At 40.1% G+C, this 20,830-nt stretch overlaps 2 protein-coding genes across 2 annotated transcripts; one reads left to right on the forward strand and one right to left on the reverse strand.

The window, feature by feature from the left end:
- Window positions 2,672-4,463, reverse strand: LOC109820649. The gene is made up of 2 exons (XM_020386829.1): window positions 4,238-4,463; window positions 2,672-3,286 (listed from the first exon to the last, which is right to left on the reverse strand). The coding sequence occupies exons 1-2, from the start codon at window positions 4,370-4,372 to the stop codon at window positions 3,080-3,082; spliced, it is 342 nt and encodes a 113-aa protein (XP_020242418.1). The 5' UTR covers window positions 4,373-4,463; the 3' UTR covers window positions 2,672-3,079.
- On the forward strand, window positions 5,633-20,484 carry LOC109822271 (probable inactive purple acid phosphatase 29). Its single transcript, XM_020388445.1, has 4 exons — window positions 5,633-6,102; window positions 11,866-12,257; window positions 19,181-19,631; window positions 20,155-20,484. The coding sequence occupies exons 1-4, from the start codon at window positions 5,751-5,753 to the stop codon at window positions 20,184-20,186; spliced, it is 1,227 nt and encodes a 408-aa protein (XP_020244034.1). The 5' UTR covers window positions 5,633-5,750; the 3' UTR covers window positions 20,187-20,484.

The raw sequence follows: 20,830 nt of genomic DNA on the forward strand, positions 1-20,830 counted from the left end.
AGTGTACGACAATTACGTGTAGTTCTATATAAACACTTATACTATTGGTTTATTTATTTAAAGTTGATTATGAAATTGAAATTTTAATGATTATTTGACTAGAAATAAAAAAATAAGATGATTCAATTTTTTTTGAAAAGAGCTTTCGTTCCATTCCTCAAAAAAAAAAGGAAAAGGAAAAAATTTAAACAATTTTTTAAATAAAAACTAACTAAACTACGTTAATGAAAAATATTTACACAAATATTTTCTTCATATCTGTTACTATTTTGGACGATAACATCATTAACATGCCCTACCTGTCCGGCCCATTATTCTCTCTGTACGCTGGGTAATGCCAACTGCAAATATATTAACGTCTTCAAGGCCCTGGCTTTCATTAGCCGTATTGTGACAAGGCCCAAAATTACCAATTCTATCCGGTTTCTTTAAATAAATAAATAAAAACAGAGAGAAAATGAACTTTGGCAATAGAAATTCATGCCAATTTGATTAGGAGACACCCAGTGAATAAAGAACATTAATGCAAAATGTATTAGCACAAAAAACTATGATTACATTGATGTAGCGGAAACTTAATCGAAGAAAATAATGACTCGTTTTTTAGGAGCAAAACGGTACAATCCCTAGACACTCTAGGATAGTGTTATAGCCTGCAAATAACTAAGTGTTAATCTTAATTTCTTGGGAGTCGACACACATCCCGTTCCACGCCAGATCAGACATGATCAGAGCCCAGACGACTCGAACCACTCCTGCGGCCGACTCCATAGGCCAACAACTTACATGGCCAACCTACCTATCAAATCAAGCTCACAAGCCTCCACACACGGCCCACTATCTCAGCCGACAACTCTCAAGGCTGACTAAAAAGGCGATACTTTTTATCTCACTCGCAGAGTCGAGTCAAGAGGCGGTGCGCTCTCTAACTCCACACTGACATCTGCCCCTCCTCTTGTCACGCCCCAGGTCCAAGGGCCCATTAGCGGGTGCATGCTGTGGGACCCACCAAGAATAACTCGATTTTTGCTAAAATTCATTGTCAAAATGCTAGCACTAGTTATTTTTAGACCGTGGGTTTTTCTCTATTTAAACCAATAACATTTTTTCACACTAGTCCATATGAGACTAAAGTGGGAGTGTCACAATCACCCCACCTTACAAACGTCACGACATGACAATTGGCACATCCGAGTGTCGCTGTCAGGCGATGTGGACTCTAGAGGTGGCTCCTACGGGCTCTAGAGGTGGCTCTCACCGCATCCACACGGTGTAGCACTTAGTCCCTGTATAGCACTTAGCTCTACACTTCCGACTGACAACTACTCTGATATTGTGACACCCCTACTTTAGTCTCACATGGACTAGTGTGAAGAAATATTATTGGTTTAAATAGAGAAAATCCTAAGGCCCAAAAACAACTAGTGCTAGCATTGTGACAGTGGATTTTAGCCAACATTGAGTTGCTCTCAGTGGGTCTCACGGTTTGCACGCGCCAATGGGCCCGTGGGCTCGAGGCGTAATAAATGGTATTAGAGCAGTTAGCCAACCAGAAGTGTTGAGATAAGTACTATACGGGACTAAGTGTTACACCGCGTGGATACGGTGGGAGCCACCTCTAGAGCCCTTAGGAGCCACCTCTAGAGTCCACATTACCTAGCAAGTGACACTGGGATGCGCCAATTGTCATATCGTGATGACGAGAATGTCGTCTTTGTAAGGTGGAGTGATTATGACACCCCCACTTTAGTACCACATGGACTAGTGTGAAGAAATATTAGTGCTTTAAATAAAAAAAATCTAAGGCAAAAAACAACTAGTGCTAGCATTTTGGCAGTAGATTTTAGCTAATATCGAGTTGCTCTCGATCATCCTCACATCCAATCAAGGATGATTCACATACTTCAACAGTCAACACCTATAGAGATATCTGTTAAGTCAACTGTCTGTCTATACTTGGCCAACGTTACCCCTCTGCGCTTCTGATCTACTAAAAAAAAGAAGCTACGCTGCATGAGGTGGCTTCTTAGGCTCTAGGCCACTCTGAATTATCCTATCACTTATCATATATTTTCTCACTCAAGCTCAAACACTGACTTGATCGTCAGAGGAACAATCAGAGAACTTAACTCTGACCTCTCATGAGTTTTTCATGTGCAGAAGAGAATTGCAGGCTCCACCATCAATCATCTGAGGGAGAAAAGAAAGTCATGCTCTAGAACTAGACATCTGAAGAAGCTTGAGGAACTAGACATCTGAAGAAGCTTGAGGACCCTAACCCAACAATAATCCCTAACTAAACCCCCAGTTCGATAACTGGTATCAACAGATAGGATACCTTAAAATAATATAAAAGCCAACCTAAAAAGTCTCATAAATTCATCCCTCTTATATAGGGTATAAAACAATGTTAAAGTACCAAATTTGTCATTCCTAAAAGAATTAGACTTCCTAAAAATACTTTCCGTAAAACTAGAGACTAGAAGAGACCAAACCTCTTCGATGCAGAGTTTGAGCCGATGAATTCGTTTGAGCATGTAAGTCAGTTGGAACAACCAAGCGGTTCTAGGCGTAGAGCACTTCTCGATCTTTCTGAAAGCATATAATAATAGCGATTCTAATGATCAAAGGAATCAACATTTATGGTCTGTTAAAGTTGCACGTCGAAATGTGATTGAAAGTCACTCTCTTTTCTTGAATCGCCCTGACTTCACATGATCCAATTTCTTCGAAAAAGCATGAGCGGTTGCCTCCGCATCATACATATATATTACATAATATTTCTATTTTTCTTTCTTTTACCAAACCTCTATTAATGGCTTTTACGTTACCTATCCCATAGCCTTGTAATACCTCGGCCTAGACCTACGCTGTCAAAAGCCACCCTTTTCGAACTTCAAACACAAAACACAATCATAACAAGGATTGTGCAATAAAGAGCAAACTTTTGTTAGTGAATGAAATTTCGGAATTGGTAGAGAACACGTACAACATTAATACTTGTCACAAAACAATATGAGAAAAGTTGTCTTTTTTTTAACATGCATTTTGAGACGAGCCTAAAATTTCTGTTCATCTCTTATGGTTGTGTTGGTTTGGCCTCAATGGTTGTTGTAGGCTTCTCCTCAACTATCTCGCTCTGGACGACAACCTCCTCCTTGTTCTCTTTCGCGACTTCTTTGTTTGCGGTGATCGCTTCCTCCTTTGGCTTAGAAACATCCGTCAAGGGTTTTTCTTCCTTGTTTTCCTTGTGCTCCTCTGTGCTCTCACTCGACTGTGTTGTGACCTGCAATCATAATTATGAATAGATTTTCATTTTAGGGGTATAAAACGACACATATATATATATATTATTATATATATATATACTAGATATATATATATATTATATATATATATATATATATAGAGAGAGAGAGAGAGAGAGAGAGAGAGAGAAATGTGAAGACAACTTGGTACCAAAAATTGCGCCTCCAAACAACTTGGATAGTGATTGTGGCATAATCTTAGCCCCTACATCTACATTCGGAGTTGGTGAAGGGTGTTTGAGAGCTCATATCTTCGAGGTATGATGTAGGGGCCAAGATTATGCCACATCACTACCAAGTTGCTTAAGCAACTTGGTTACCAAGGTTCTCCATTTCTCTGATATATATATATATATTATATATATATATGATATATATATATATATATTATTATATAATATATATATACTATTCAAATTTGATGCGCTTATAGATTTGGATGTTTGATAATTATTCCTGAATATTTGATCAACACATTCATGCATGTTTGTTTGTGTCATCAGATGATTATTAGTTAATTAAATTAAACAATTTATCACATATTTTGCACTATAATATACAAAAACAATATAGAGATATCAATTATGGAGCAATAAAAATATATTTCACACAATATAAAGCTAACAAATACAAAGAAAAAAAATGTTCAAAGACAATATATTGCTCATAATTAAAAAAAATAAGTGACTTGTCTCATTGGTGAGCCCGAATGTACATATATAATATAGAAATATTGTTGAAAGACTGAAAAAAAAAAACATGGACAAATAATTTACAATTAAATGAATCGAATCTACAGCTGGTTAAATTTGATTCATTTATGAGTCAAATACTAAAATTTATTCGTTACCATCAAATAAACAACTAACAAACTATCCGTAGATGAATGAGTTTCTTCCAGTAATTAAGAAATAATATAGATTAATTACCTCGGTGGCGGCACTAGCTTCTTCAACTGGTGCCACCTCAGACGTGGTGGCGGTCACCGTGGTCTCCTTTTCAACAGGAAGCTCCACGGGAGCATCACCTTCCAAGGTCTTGGGTGCGCTCGCACAGGCACCCATGGTCGAGCGAGAGGATCGAAGAGAACTTGGAAAATTTTTAGGAGGTTACAAGCTTTGATAAACCTTGAGGAATGCGATGAGAAGAGCATGGAAAGGAGCCAAATTTATACGCAGCTATAGCTTAGGGGTGTTTGTGATCATGCGCGTAATGTGGAGACGTGTCTAAACTTTAGCAAACATTTCAGAATTGTGTGGTGGGGAATTTGATGGAGATCGGTGTGGTCTTACAGTTTGATACACCCGTTTGTCAATTGAGAAGACCCTGATGAGGGTTATGCATCGCTTTTACATGTAAAAGACGTTAAGTTGTTCTCAGATGTATCCATTAAACACCGCTAAAGGAAATTTCTCTAAATAAAAAACAATTCAAGCCGAACTGCTAATTATTCGGGATTGACAATCCTGCGTTATTAGATTTTATAGAAATCGATCAACTTTCAACTGACGTGCTGACCTCATCGAAATTCCATAGACTTTTGTAATTTAATATAAATTGGATTGATTTTTGTATTAAATATTAAATTTTGTTTTTTTAAAAAAAAACTATCTTATGCTAGATTGCTTTCAAGCAGCTTTAGTCTTTTGTGTATGTAGAATTTCGTAACTATGTGTGCTTCCCGATCCGTGCATAATAGTGTACGGTCCGTGTGTTTGTGCAGAAACTGGAAACAGGAAATAGACACAGGATTTAACGAGGTTCAGCACCAATTTGGTGCCTACATCCTCCACACCTACACACACTTTTTCTATTATTTTTTTCAGTATATTGTTACAGAGAAGAGAGGAGAATTTATAGGGAGACTAGAGAGATTTGTTTCCTATTACAATTATCTAAGAAAGGAAAATAATAACTCTGATTACAAAAAGGATTTCCCAGCTGTTGCCTTCCTTATTTGAAGATATGGTCGAGATAGGCAACGATATGGACAACTATTTATTTCAACAGGGTATGTTAAGGTCTTATAATTCTCCGTATGCAACACGGCAGCACTTCAATTACCATGTGGAAATTTTAAGGTTGTCTCTTTACAAATATCTTTGTCAAAACACACCCATGGCGTACGTGAAACCACGTACAGAGAAATATTCTAATTTGTTTACCCCTAATGAAACTGATAGGCTGGCTACGACAAAACTCCGCGATCATGGAAGAAAATTATTTGCCGGATTTTTTTTGTTTTTTTATTATTTTATATTTTAACACTCCGTGGCTTCGGAGCCTTGATTGCTCATAAGGAGTCACATCAATCAGTCTAAACAATCCAAGGCCACAATGATTTAGCAGACCTCATAGCCAGTTCATTTTCTTCTTTGTTAATAATTAACCGAGCTCCAGCAAAACCCAACTCCCTCCCAAAAAAAATCCAAGCTAACCCAAATGAAAGTGGGACTGAACTCAACCCATGATGCTCCTTTCCTCGTCCTCCTCTTCTTGATCCTGCTCTCCCCTTCAGCTACAGAATGCAGGGTTGAGAGGACGTCCAACCCCAATATAAGCGGAGAAAACCCAGGCCCTGGGGTTTCAGTAGCCTCCGGGTTGAGATTTGGGAAGAGCAATGGGGAGTTCAAGATCCTGCAGGTCGCCGATATGCACTTTGCCGACGGAAAAAAGACCAAGTGTCTGGATGTGCTCGAGGCCCAGGTGTCGACTTGCTCCGATCTCAACACCACCGCCTTCATTTATCGGCTGCTCGCTCGGGCCGAGAAGCCTGATCTCCTCCTCTTCACCGGTCAGTTTTCGCCTTCAATTTTTTAGGGTTCATGAACCCAAGGTCTTGACATGATTTAATTTTAAACCTGCGCACTTTCAAAAGCATTAACTTTGGTATTTAAGTGTTAATAAAATAGTTCGAAGATAATAAATAGTATATAGTACACGAGACTTTCTTTGCAATCAACCCTTCTTATTTCAAAAGCTTCCATCGTCATACCTTGCTTCGAAAAGCGGAGTACGCGAGGCATATCTTTAAAATTGACAACTACCAGACTTGCATTGTCTATCGAATCGTACAATGTTGTGATAATTGAAAAAAAAAATTATATCAAGCTATAATTAATCCTTATAGGCTACTATGACTTTCTGTAGGCATCAGGGAAGAATAATGAGATTATTTTGCTCTCTTTATATTGATTAGCTTAGTAGTCACATGGGCCTATTTAAAGCGATATTTAGCCTAATGTTTGAATGTTTGAGCAAAGATTTTGAAATTAAACGATGTCTGAAGTGTACACGTACACCAGAAGGTGAGCTGGAGTTGTTTGTGTTAAAGTCATCATCTCCGGCTGTTAATGTCAACACCACCGGCCTAGGCTACAATGCCACCGCCCTATGGCCGCGCTAGCTACAGTGCTACCTACCGTTCAGCTCATATTATATTGTGTAATCTTCTGTATATATATAGCTTGTAATCTACCCAAACATACAATCAATAAATCAGAGTTCTCTTCAATACCTGTTTAACATGGTATCAGAGTCCCAATTCACAAATCATCCCTAGCTCCAGCCGTCGTCATCTCCCAACCTCGTCGTCGTAGTAGCACGCTACCCTCGTCGTCGATTCAGGCCGCCATCGAACCCGTCAGCCGCCATCGAACTCGTCGTCATCGCTGCCCTCATCCTCGGCTTCGTATCTCTTTGATTGTTCCCTGTGAGCTCGATCTTCGCTCCGCTGACCCGTCGCCGCCTCTTCAATTCTCTCACAGAAGCTCCGAAGCCCTAGTGGTTTTCAAGCAGGGCTCTTGAGATTTACGGTTCTTGGATCTTTATATCTTAAAAAAAAGGCCAATTTCAAGCAGAAGCCCATCCAAGCAGAAGCCCATCTTAAAAAAAGGCCAATTTCAAGCAGAAGCTCATCTTAAAAAAAAAAGGCCCATGGACAAGAAAGGACTCTACACTTTTCCGCCCCTTGATGTGAAACTTGCAAATACCGAAAATTACATTGCATGGTCTCTCACTATGCAGTATAATCTTCGAGCTTTCGCACTATGGGGATATATTGATGGATCTTTTTGTTGTCCATCCAAAACTGTTACTGTGCCTTCATTATCTACACCCTCCATATCAGAAGTCACTTCTGGTGATTCCACTACTGATGACTCTCAGATCACTTATTCTCAGTGGATTCGTACTGATCAACAAATAATGGCATATATTATGCGTTCTGTAGCTATTCCTATTCGGCTCTCCCTTGGCCGAGCATCTTCATCACGTGAGCAATGGCTAGCTCTCAGTCGCGTGTTTGTTCAGACTGGTGCTGCTCGTGAGTATCAACTTCACCAAGCTCTTCAGGATGCACGTCAGGGTGATCGGTCTGTTCAAGAATTCTATTCCTTATTATCATGCTACTGGGAGGAATTGCAGATGATGGAGGAACCTATTCCTGAGACGCTTCCAGACTTTACCATAGCATTCCAGAAACAACGTGACCGTCAACAGTTGTATCACTTTGTCATGCGCCTTCGCTCTGAGTTCGAAAGCTTACGTGGACACATTCTTCATCACAGTTCTCTCCTCAGTCTTCGTGAATCCGTGGCTGAGTTCATATCTGAAGAGACGCGCCTTCAGATGCTCTCCCCTCCAGTTATTGCATCTCAGCCAATACCCTCATCAAATACTGTACTAGCTACTCCTCAGCAATTCTCTTCCTATCGGAGGCCTTCTAACAGCACATCTGATTCCAATCGACAACTATATTGTCGTTATTGTAAGAAGCCGGGTCATCTTATTGATAAATGTCGTAAGAGACCACCCCGTCCGACACCTGAGAAGACTCGATCTCCATTTGCTGCTTCGGCTGATGTTAGCCCTATTCCTCAAGGGCCGCAGACTTCTAGCCCTCTCTCCTCTGAGCAGTTGTCAGAGATTACTGCATTAATAACCAAGAATCTTGGGCTAAGTGGAACTGCCTCCAGTTCAGATTTTACTGCCTTGTCTGCTCATTCTGGTACTTCTACTCCTTGGATATTCGACTCAGGTGCATCTCATCATATTACCTTTGATAACTCTATTCTTACAAATTGTTCACCAGCTCCCACTTCATTATGCATTTATACTGCTAATGACACTCCCCTTGCAGTCTCTCAGTTAGGTGATATTACTCCAAGTTCTGATAGTTCCGGTCATCTAACATTATCATCTGTTCTTCATATTCCCAAATTATCTATGCAACTTTTATCCATTGGGAAAATTGCTGATTCTGGTTGCACTATCTTATTTAATGCTAAATCTTGTGTTGTCCAGGATCACACTGGCCAGAAGATTGGGACAGGTCGTAGAGTTAATGGACTTTATCAGTTGGAGTCTCTACATCTTTCCACTCCATCCAACATTGGTCATGGCCTCTCTGTTTCTGATCTGTGGCACCGCCGCTTGGGTCATATCTCTGGTTCTCGCTTAAAACTTTTATCTGAATCAGGCGTATTAGGAAATTTAAAATTCTCTACTTTATCAAACTGTACTGGGTGTCGATTAGCTAAACAAATTGCCCTACCATTTTCATCCAGTAATAAAATTTCTTTAGCCCCATTTGATTTGATTCATTCTGATATCTGGGGACCTGCCCCATTACCATCATTGTCCGGTTATCGATATTATGTCAGTTTTATTGATGACTATTCTCGCTACACCTGGGTATATCTCATGCGTGCTCGTTCTGATGTTCTAAATATTTATAAAGACTTTACAAATATGATCCACACCCAGTTTCATAAACGTATAAAGATATTTCACTCTGATGGTGCCTGTGAATATATCTCCTCAGCAATGCAATCTATTTTAAAATCGCATGGCACTCTCTCTCAACAATCTTGTCCACACACTCATAAACAAAATGGTGTTGCTAAGAGAAAACATCGTCACATTCTCGATACCACTAGAGCTCTTCTGATATCAGCATCTGTACATCGATATCTCTGGGCAGAAGCACTTCTGACTGTTGTTTACCTTATAAATATTACTCCATCTTCTGTATTAGCTGACACTTCTCCATATTTTCAACTTTTTAAATCTCAGTTTCGTTATTCTCTTCTTCGCACTTTTGGATGTGTCTGTTTTGTCCTACTTCCAACTCATGAACGAGATAAACTATCTCCACGCACTGCACGATGTATCTTTCTTGGCTATAGCACTGTTCACAAGGGGTATCGTTGTTATGAACCTACCACTCGAAGGCTTCGTATTGCCCGTCATGTGACCTTCTTTGAGAATATTTCATATTATACTACTTCAGATTCAGATATCTTATTTCTTCAACCCCCTTCATTATCTTCCACTACTATACATGTATCAGTAGTACCTATACCTTTGTCTACTCAACCGACTCCCTCCTTCACTCCAATGACATCAAACGATAGTGCTCTTGATTCATCCACACCACCTGAACATCCACCTACTACATCTCCTTTGCAGCAAGATACTCCTACTGATGTCCCCTCTACATCTGTGCCAGCTTCTCCCGATGTGACTCCTCCCCCTCGCCGCAATCCTCCACGAGATCGTCATCCCCCTGCTCGGTATGCTCAATGTGTCACTAGCACATATTCTCCTGAATTTGCCTCTTTTCTTGCTGCTATTCACTCTATACATGAACCTAACTTATATTCTGAGGCAGTTAAGTATCCAGAATGGCAACATGCAATGACTGAAGAATTGGAGGCTTTTCGTCGGACTAATACTTGGGACCTTGTTCCTCTGCCTTCCGGTGTTAAACCGATAAGCTGCAAATGGATTTATAAGGTTAAGACTTGATCTGACGGTTCTATTGAGAGGTACAAAGCTCGTCTTGTAGCTCGGGGATTCTCACAAGAGTATGGCATTGACTATGAAGAAACTTTTGCTCCTGTTGCAAAAATGACATCCATTCGCACTCTCATTGCTGTTGCAGCTGCAAAACATTGGCCTTTGTATCAAATGGATGTTAAAAATGCTTTTCTTAATGGCGATCTATCTGAGACAGTGTACATGCAGCCGCCTCCTGGTTTTTCTGCTCCTCTAGGACATGCATGTCGCCTTCGTCGTGCTATATATGGTCTCAAACAGGCTCCTCGGGCTTGGTTTGAGCGTTTTCGGCAATCTCTTCTTTCTATTGGTCTTATTGAGAGCCTAGCTGACTACGCTCTATTTTATCGGTCCTCAGCCTCCGGTACAGTCATTCTATTACTTTATGTTGATGACATGATAATCACTGGGAGTGATTCTTCTGCCATTACTTCCTTAAAGCAGCATCTTCAGAGACAATTTGAGATGAAAGATCTTGGATCCCTTCGTTACTTCTTGGGTATTGAGGTTGCTTCCTCCTCCCGAGGCTATCTTCTCTCTCAGCAGAAGTACATTGCAGACATTCTTGAGCGAGCTACTCTCAGACTATGCAGCTCTCATTCGGGTTCTTCGATATCTACGTGGCACTATAACCCAGTCATTATTTTTCCCTTTAGACTCATCTTTATCTCTTCGTGCATATTCTGATGCTAGATGGGCTGATGATCTGGACACTCGGCGTTCCACTACTGGCTTTTGTATTTTTCTGGGATCATCTCTCATCTATTGGCGTAGTAAGCGTCAAGCCGTTGTCTCTCGTTCTAGTACGGAGTCCGAGTACAGGGCGTTGGCAGACACCACAGTTGAGCTAAAATGGCTCTGCACTCTTCTGCGAGATCTTGATGTTTTTATTACTTCCCCTGTCACTTTATATTGTGATAATCAGAGTGCCATCTCCATTTCCACAAATCCCGTTTTTCATGAGCGTACCAAACATATTGAAGTAGATTGTCATGTGGTTCGACAAGAGCATGTTGCTGGCAACATTACACTCACATATATTGTTTCTAAGGATCAAGTTGCCGATTTGTTTACCAAGGCTCAAACAATCTCTCAATTTCGTTCCTTCTTATCCAAACTCTCGGTTTTTAATCCACCGTGACTTTGCGGGGGGCTGTTAAAGTCATCATCTCCGGCTGTTAATGTCAACACCACCGGCCTAGGCTACACTGCCACCGCCCTATGGCCGCGCTAGCTACAGTGCTACCTACCGTTCAGCTCATATTATATTGTGTAATCTTCTGTATATATATAGCTTGTAATCTACCCAAACATACAATCAATAAATCAGAGTTCTCTTCAATACCTGTTTAACAGTTTGGTTATCTCACTAGGAGCATTAGGCCATTTATACTAGTTTTGCTTGTGATGAATCGAGAAGAGACATCATAGGATAGAAAATATCCTTCTCATTGAGCAGGATGTTAGTTTCACACTAGTCTGAATTCGGCAAACATCAACGAAATAGTCAGTGTTTTTCTTCATTATATCCAACAAATCTGATGATTTGTTGATTTGGGGGTGTTTTTCCAAGGTTGATGATTTGGGGTAGGTCTATAAATAATGAGATTTGGAGGATTACTTTGCAACTACACATGACTTAAAGGGGCGCATATACAAAAACCCTTTTATAAAACAGAAGAAATTCAAATATTCATTTGTTGTGCTTATGAGCCAGGTGACAATATCTATGGCGCCGACTCAACTGATGCAGCCAAATCAATGAACATGGCGTTCGAACCAGCAATCTCACTCAAACTTCCATGGGCAGCAGTTCTTGGTAACCATGATCAAGAAGGCACTCTTTCTCGCGAAAATGTGATGCGGCACATTGTGAAGATGCCCTACACACTATCAAGACTGAACCCTGTAGGAATCGATATTGATGGGTTTGGGAATTTTAATTTGGAGGTGGCTGGAGCTGAGGGATCGAGTCTTGCAAATAAGTCCGTGCTCAATTTGTACTTCGTCGATAGTGGAGATTACTCTACGGTTCCCTCTATTCCTGGTTATGGTTGGATTAAGCCATCTCAGCAGCTCTGGTTCCAGCAAACTTCATCGCGCCTACAGGTATGAGCTAAGAATTTTTATCCAATATTCATACCGAGTCAAAGTCAAATTTGTCTGGGTTATGAATGTTTATGACTCAAAAGGAAATTAGTCTATAAAGTCTTGTTGAGGTTAGATAGTTTAGACCTGGGATGTACTAAACGAAATAGGAATTGGTATGACTTATATACCAAAAAGCAAAATAGTGTTGCATATGGAGAGATGGTGTTGTAGACTAAGCGGAACTTAGCTCCTATATATTTATTGAGGGTAAAAAATAAAATTTATCATATATGTTTCATACTAATCTAAAAGAAAATATTGTGTTAGGATCCATATATCATGTTGTCATCATCTACTCTTCTCCCATCAAAATGGGTTGCCTCTGGAGGATATTAACCCGTCAAGAGTTTGAGGAACTTTTACTGCTTTTGCTATCAAGCTGAGACCAACAGTCCATGAAGATGCCTGGTTTCTTTCTCCCAAAGAAATTATGAACAATGGTGTGGCTTGCATGATCTAATAGAAAGGTAGAAGCAGCTGGTAGAAGCCATTATGAAAGAAAAAAAACAACAAACATTACACCTTTCGCATTTAAGCTCATGCCACCCGGAAACTGTTGGCGCCTGTATTTAAAACTGGAATAATACAGATATATGGCAGCTAATAACTAAAAGAAAGCTGAAGTACAGTAATTTAAATTTTTTCAACTCAGCTGCTGTGCGTTTGTAAAACGCTGTGCTTAAAGCATTATTTGGCCTACTCCGGTGCAAGGATCCCAAGGCCAAATTGCTTCCAGGAACAGCAGTCCAGTACTCTGGTGTGCACCGACCCAGTACTGTCAAGATCTCCTCGATCTATAAGGCAAAGATCTCCTCGATCTATCAGGCAAAAGATCTCCTCGATCTATCAGGCAAAGATCTCCTCGATCTATAAGACCTTCTCGGTCTAGGCACTATTCCTACTAGCACTAGCTATTCTACAATATATATCTGTATATATTGATTGTTGTTTTTGGAATGAATTTTCCTTAAGGATTTGAGATCTATTTATAGCGTTTGGAAAAATACTATGCACTAATAAAATAATATATTTTACTATGCATGTGGGGCCCACGCGCAAAATTTTATTCGTTCAGCAGCCCACGTTTTTCTTAAAAAGCGTGGGACCCACCTTACTTTTTATTTTTCCTTCTTTGCGGCTGCAGCCAAAGATGAATGCAAAAAGGTGGGACCCACTTAATAAAAAATATCTTAACAATCCCCCATAATTTTTTTTAATTTTTTAAACTAATGTCGTGTAACGGTGCCGATGTTTCAATCGTTGTGCGTAAGGAAGATGTCGCAAGGACTTGAATCCCCTTTAGACCAACTGAATAAAAGATAGGTGCATGGTGTCGCAGAGACTTGAACCAGCACATGTCTAAAAATCCAGCGATCACACAAGATCAAACTTATTTGTGGTAGTTTTCACTTTGAACCACACTTGTTTTTGCATTTGCCTTTGCCTTTGTCTTTGCACATTTATGGCCCTGTGCATGTCCTGGTTTCTGCTAGGGCTCTAGGTATTTTTTCACAAGATACCATAGGAGACGGCCAAATCTCCACCCATGCATAGGTGAGTTCTTTAGGCATGTTTCCTATCAAACATCCCGCATCCGAAATGCTTTGAACTCATTAAGGCTTAAGAGCCACCCTTTCTAATGATAGGATTCTAGGTGAGTCCTTTAGGTGTGTTTCCTATCTAACACCCAGTATCCGAAATGCTTTGGACTCATTAAGGCTTAACAGCCATCCCCTTTACATGATAGGATTCTAGGTTCAAAGTTTTACTCGGGTAGTTCAGCCAGGTAAGGATAGTATTAGAGGTTGATCAAAGATCAATTAAGTACCTCGTTCCTTGCGGAGCGCGTTACGCAACCCCTAAACATTGCCTTAGACACCGACTAATCCAAGAAAACTTGAACCCTTTCACTTGTAAATCTTACTTGACTTTTGAACCATTTATCTTGTCATTAGTAGCATAAGCTTTGAACTAATAACTAGATATAAATGGTAAGTATTTATAAGACTCACCAAACTTTACAAATCTTACTTGACTTTTGAACCAATTATTTTATTATTAGTAGCATAAGCTTTGAACTAATAACTTAATAAACATGGTAAGTATTTGTAAGACTTACAAAACTTTGAGACCCATTCCAGCAGACGTCCTTTCAACTATGTCCTTTTTCAGACCCTTAGTCAAAGGATCAGCCACATTCTCTGAAGATCGGACGTCAATCACAGAGATGACTCCTTGACAAATGAGCTCTCTCAAATAGCCATGTTTCAGACGAATGGTCCGCTTCTTTCCATTGAACAACGAGTTTGCTGCCACAGCACTCGCCGCCTGATTATCACAATAGATAGTAATTGCGCCTTGCAATCCTGTCAATGGAAGGTCTCGGAGAATACAACTGAGCCACTCAGCTTCATCTCCTGCAACACAGAGTGCGAAGAATTCAGATTCCATCGATGACTGTGCAATCATGGTCTGCTTCTTAGACTTCCAAGAGACGGCAGCTCCACCCATAGTGAAGACAAATCCTCCAGTAGATCTGCACTCATCAGGTTCTGAGCACCAGCTCGCATCTGAATAGCCTTCGATTACACCCGGATATCCAGTGTAGAATAAGCCCAGACCTGTAGTTCCTTTTAAGTATCTCATCAATCTCTGGACAACATCCCAATGAAGCTTTCCAGGATTACTTGTGAACCTACTAAGCATTCCTACAACGAATGCTATATCTGGCCTTGTGCAGCTCATCGCGTACATAAGACTCCCAATGATCTTTGAGTACCTTAGCTGATCTACTGGTTTTCCAGTGTTTGGTCGAAGCTTCTTGTTGTAATCATACGGCACTGACAGTTCTGGCAGGTCGTAGTAGCCATACTTTCTTAGCATGCAATTTCTTGGTAGATGTTACTATCTCCAAATCACTCCCGATGATGAGCATATCATCCACATAAAGGCAAATAACCACCACCTTTCTTTCATCGACCTTGATGTATAGGCACTTGTCAGATTCACTGACTTGATACCCATTGTTGCGAACAACCCCATCGAACTTCTCATGTCAGAGTTTTGGTGCCTGTTTAAGTCCATATAATGACTTAACAAGTTTACAAACCTTACCAAGTGGAGCATCAAGTCCTTCTGATTTCTCCATGTAGATCTCTTCTGGGAGATCTCCATTGAGAAAGGCAGTCTTCACATCCATCTGATGTATGACGAACCTTTTAATCGCTGCCCATGCGATAAGCACTCTGATGGTAGTGATCCTGCAAACCGGTGCATAGATATCAAAGAAATCTATATCTTCTTTCTGAGAGAATCCTTTCGCCACCAGTCTTGCTTTGTACTTTTCAATAGTACCATCAGGACGAATCTTCTTCTTGAAGATCCACTTGCAACTGATAGGCCTTGCACCTTCAGGTACATCCACCAGCTCCCAAGTGTGATTTTGGATCAATGAATCCATCTCATCATCTATAGGTTCTTTCCACAGAAGAACGTCTGTTGACTGCATTGCTTCTTGAAAAGTCTGTGGATCTCCTTCCACATTATAGGTGATGAAGTCATCTCCAAAATCTTTCTATCTTCTGACGCGCTTGGAAGATGGTTCGATAACTCCTTCATCATTGACTGGCTCCTCTTGTGCATCTGATGTACTAGCATTTTCTGCTACATCTTTGAGCAATAAGCCTTTATGTTTGATAAACTTATCCTCAAAGAATTTTGCATCCCGAGCTTCAATGATGGAGTTGGTTCCAATGTCCAGGAACCTGCATGCATTGTTATCTCCAGCAAAGCCAAGAAATACACATTTGTTCGCCTTTGGTCCGAGCTTAGGCCTTCTGATATCTGGTATTCGAACATATGCAAGACACCCCCACACTTTGAGATTATCCAAAGAATCTGGATATCCCAACCATAACTGATGAGGAGTATTATCAGTTTTGGAGTAGGGTACTCTGTTCAAAATCCAGTTAGCCATCAACAAAGCCTCTCCCCAATAGCAGGTAGGTAGACCAGATGTGATCAACATCGAATTCACCATCTCGGTCAATGTGCGATTCTTCCTTTCTGCAATCCCGTTAGATTGCGGAGAATATGGAGCAGTAGTTTCTGCAATGATTCCATGCTCCTTAAAGTATGCTTCTGATTCCTTGGATCGGTATTCTCCTCCTCTGTCGCTCCTGAGTCTTTTCACCTGCAGTCCAAGCTGCTTCTCCACTCGAGTCCGAAACTCGACAAATTTGCTGAAGGCTTCATCTTTAGATTTCAGCAGGTAAACGTGGCAGAAGCGAGAATGGTCGTCGATGAAGGTGATGAAGTACTTCTTGCCGCCACGAGTGACGAAGCTTTTGAAGTCACAAGTATCTGAATGAATCAGATCTAACAGGTTGGTGCTCCTCGTGACACTTGAAAATGGCTTCCTTGTCAGCTTTGCTTGCGCGCAAACTTCACACTTCTCAGGTTTGTTACCCCCACATTTTGGAAGTAATCCTAACTTCTCTATGCTGGACAGTTTTCTATAATTTACATGTCCCAGCCTATTATGCCATAACACAGAGGAGTAAGCAGAAGAGGATACTTCATTTACAACAGGATTGGGTGCACTCGTACTGATTTTATACATGCCATCAGTACGATATGCATTGCCAAAATACATTTTCTTGAAGGATAATACAGCCTTTCCTCCTTGGAAATCCAGCCTCATGCCTGCATCACACAGCATGCTTCCAGAGACTAAGTTTTTGGCAATTGAGGGAACATGTTTCACATCCATACATGACAAGTAGCACCCGTATCTAACCACCAACTAGAGATGTTGCTTGGAGTTGTTACCTGGAAGAGCATAGCCACACAATCATCAACTTGATTGACATTGTGTGTTGTTTCCTTCTTTGGTGCTTTGCAGTCTTTGGCAAAATGTCCTTGCTTCCCACAGTTGAAGCATTTGCCGCTCCTCTTGAACTCCTTCTTCTGAACGTTCAGGTTCTTTGGGTTCTGGTTCTTCTTTCTGTTGAAAGACTTCTTTTTCTTGAAAGATGAATTATTACCCTTTTCAGAGTTAGTAGCCACCATGTTAGCAGACGCCTTCTGCTTAGCAATGAGTTCGGTCTTCGTGCGAGTCCGAGTCTCATCCTCGATCCGAATGAACCTCTTCAAATCAGACAGAGTCACCTGTCTTTTCCTTCTCTGAATGTCAGTGGAGAATGACATCCAAGATGGAGGAAGCTTGTTGACAATTGCACCAGAGATGAAGGTTTGACAAAGACTAATTTTTTCATCCTTCAGCTTCATAACAAGCTTTTCAAGCTCTTTGACTTGAGGCAAAACCTCAGTATCATCTTCGAACTTCAAGTCCAAAAACTTGTCAATAAGGTGAGATTTGGACAGCTTCTCCTCATCCTTGTACTGGTCTTCCAGAGCATTCTATATTTCCTTTGCAGAGGGCTTGTTGGTGTAAGCATCTGCCAGATGATCGGCTAGGCAGTTAAGAAGATAACTCCTGCAGAAGTGATCATCTTTAGCCCAAGAGGCTTCAGCTTCAGAGTCTTCTTCAGAGTCAGGTTTCTCCTCAGAAACCACATAGTAGATTTTCAGGAGTTGCATCCCGAAGATCACTTTCCGACGCCATGCGTTGAAGTTGGATCCGTCAAAATTTTCTAACTTAAGACAGTCCACTCCAAGAGTCCTCGCAGGATCCATGGTAGATCGAAATAATGCTTTAAGATTGTTGGCGCCTGTATTTAAAACTGGAATAATACAGATTTATGGCAGCTAATAACTAAAAGAAAGCTGAAGTACAGTAATTTAAATTTTTTCAACTCAGCTGCTGTACGTTTGTAAAACGCTGTGCTTAAAGTATTATTTGGCCTACTCCGGTGCAAGGATCCCAAGGTCAAATTGCTTCCAGGAACAGCAGTCCAGTACTCTGGTGTGCACCGACCCAGTACTGTCAAGATCTCCTCGATCTATAAGGTAAAGATCTCCTCGATCTATCAGGCAAAAGATCTCCTCGATCTATCAGGCAAATATCTCCTCGATCTATAAGACCTTCTCGGTCTAGGCACTGTTCCTACTAGCACTAGCTATTCTACAATATATATCTGTATATATTGATTGCTGTTTTTGGAATGAATTTTCCGACATCTTCCTTACGCACAACGATTGAAACATCGGCACCGTTACACGACATTAGTTTAAAAAATTAAAAAAAATTTGTGGGGGATTGTTAAGATATTTTTTATTAAGTGGGTCCCACCTTTTTGCATTCATCTTTGGCTGCAGCCGCAAAGAAGGAAAAATGAAAAGTAAGGTGGGTCCCACGCTTTTTAAGAAAAACGGGTCCCACGCTTTTTTAAGAAAAACGTGGGCTGCTGAACGAAGAAAATTTTGCGCGTGGGCCCCACATGCATAGTAAAATAATATATTTTACTATGCATGTGGGGCCCACGCGCAAAATTTTCTTCGTTCAGCAGCCCACGTTTTTCTTAAAAAAGCGTGGGACCCACCTTACTTTTCATTTTTCCTTCTTTGCGGCTGCAGCCAAAGATGAATGCAAAAAGGTGGGACCCACTTAATAAAAAATATCTTAACAGAAACAACTATCAACACACTTCTAAACTAAGGAAAAACATTGAAGGACATGGGAAGATTAAATTTTTTTTAATAGGAATTGTAATCTCAGAAATTGTAATCTCACTTAAGCGAGTTATTGGTATTAAACTGACTTCCAGTGTACCAAATTCTGAAGTTGTGGCGAGGATCGATGAGCAAAAGTTTATAATCTAACAATTTGGATGGTTCAAACTCTCAAGAATCTTTAATGTCTATTTATCAAAATATCTTGCTGTGCTCTGATTTCCGAAAATTTTCACTCTTCGTTGCAGAAAGAATACAAAAGCAAACCGAACCCACAAAAAGATTCAGCGCCAGCACTTACGTACTTCCACATCCCATTACCAGAATTCAGCAGTTTCGATTCATCAAATTTTACAGGAGTGAAGCAAGAAGGGATAAGCTCACCATCCATTAACTCAGGCTTCTTCACAACAATAGTAGAGTCCGGAGACACGAAAGCTGTATTTATCGGTCACGATCACTTGAATGATTTTTGTGGGAAACTTACTGGCGTTAACCTCTGCTATGCCGGTGGATTTGGCTACCATGCTTATGGGAAGGCTGGGTGGTCGAGGAGAGCACGAGTGGTATCTGTGAATTTGGAGAAGACGATCAACGGTGAATGGGGAGGAGTGAAGTCTATTAAGACATGGAAAAGGCTTGATGATGAAAACCTCTCCACCATCGACTCTGAGGCTCTTTGGATCAAGGGCTCTAGTGGTAAGATCCTCGATATCATATTATTCTACATTTTCTTCGCTTGGGATATCCTCAGTACATAAGGACTTGGGGTAGCATCACACTAACTTTTAACTTGATGATACATGACATTGCCATATACTTGTTGTGGAAAAACTTAGCTAAAATTTTACGTCATTATTATCATATGATGGTCTTTGGGTTTGTTTTGACGTCTGGAGTTTTGCCAGGTTAATCATTTCTATGAGAAGAATTTAGGTGTTAATTTTGATGATCAGGTGGTATACTGCCTTCCTTTGCTTAAGTTGCCCGATTGATACTAGGATAGGAATCAGCAACATAAGAAAATGTCAAGTTCAAAAAGAAGTTAATGATTAATAACACTAGCTGATGAATGAGAAATACTAATTCGGGGAGTAAAAAAAATTTATGAGATTTGACCGGTATACTATCTTAACATTATCAATATTCAATAGATTTTGTTCGATAGTTTGAAAATAATTTAAAGGAACCGTTCAAAGTTTTTATTTGATGTCATTGACAGGGAGGCGTAGAAAGAGATCGGGCGGGAATTGAGCTGCTCTTGTTCGTTGAAGTATTTATGTATCAGAATCCCACTAAGGAACTTCTGTGAACGAGAGAATATTCATTATAATGGGCAAGAACAAATAAAACAGTACGTGGTTCTATATTGGTCACCAGTACTTATGCGTGCATAAGTGTACATGTATATTTGTGATTTCTCGATCTTTCTAAAATTTTATGAGATTCTTGTAAGAAATTGTATGTAAAATATGCTGTTCTCAGGGGCTTAAAATAACTAATATGCTCCCGTCAATATAAAGGATAATCCAATCTCAAGTAGTTCTGTAGATTTATGGGTGTCATTTCTATTTTTTTTAAATTTTCTTTATGTCGTTTTGTTTATTAAATTATAGACTGATAAAGGATGGGTGAAGGCAATATCTGAAATTTGAGAATGCTAGTTCATTAAGGAATACGGATATCTAATCTAGGTGTTAAATGTGACTAAAATATAACATCAATTGTTAAAGTAAGAGAGAGAGAATCTTGGGTAAATTTCACTTGAATTGAATATTGAGTATGCACATATATTTATACAAGTAGATGAGTGTGAGGTTTGTTTGTTAGATCTAATGAAGAACTTGAGATCTAAAACCATAAAGCCATGATTAATTCGAAGAGATTAACAAGAATCA

This window comes from Asparagus officinalis, chromosome 8, assembly GCF_001876935.1.
Source record: "Asparagus officinalis chromosome 8, Aspof.V1, whole genome shotgun sequence".
NCBI lineage: Eukaryota > Viridiplantae > Streptophyta > Magnoliopsida > Asparagales > Asparagaceae > Asparagus > Asparagus officinalis.

What these genes read in the sequence shown, in the direction of transcription:
- LOC109820649 (XM_020386829.1), bottom strand. Translation starts at nt 4,372, where the DNA reads ATGGGTGCCTGTGCGAGCGCACCCAAGACCTTGGAAGGTGATGCTCCC. An exon ending in AAGCTAGTGCCGCCACCGAG is followed by an intron (nt 3,287 to 4,237) that starts GTAATTAATCTA and finishes TTATGATTGCAG; the next exon opens with GTCACAACACAGTCGAGTGA.
- LOC109822271 (XM_020388445.1), top strand. Translation starts at nt 5,751, where the DNA reads ATGAAAGTGGGACTGAACTCAACCCATGATGCTCCTTTCCTCGTCCTC. An exon ending in TGATCTCCTCCTCTTCACCG is followed by an intron (nt 6,103 to 11,865) that starts GTCAGTTTTCGC and finishes CTTATGAGCCAG; the next exon opens with GTGACAATATCTATGGCGCC. An exon ending in TTGGATCAAGGGCTCTAGTG is followed by an intron (nt 19,632 to 20,154) that starts GTAAGATCCTCG and finishes TGTCATTGACAG; the next exon opens with GGAGGCGTAGAAAGAGATCG.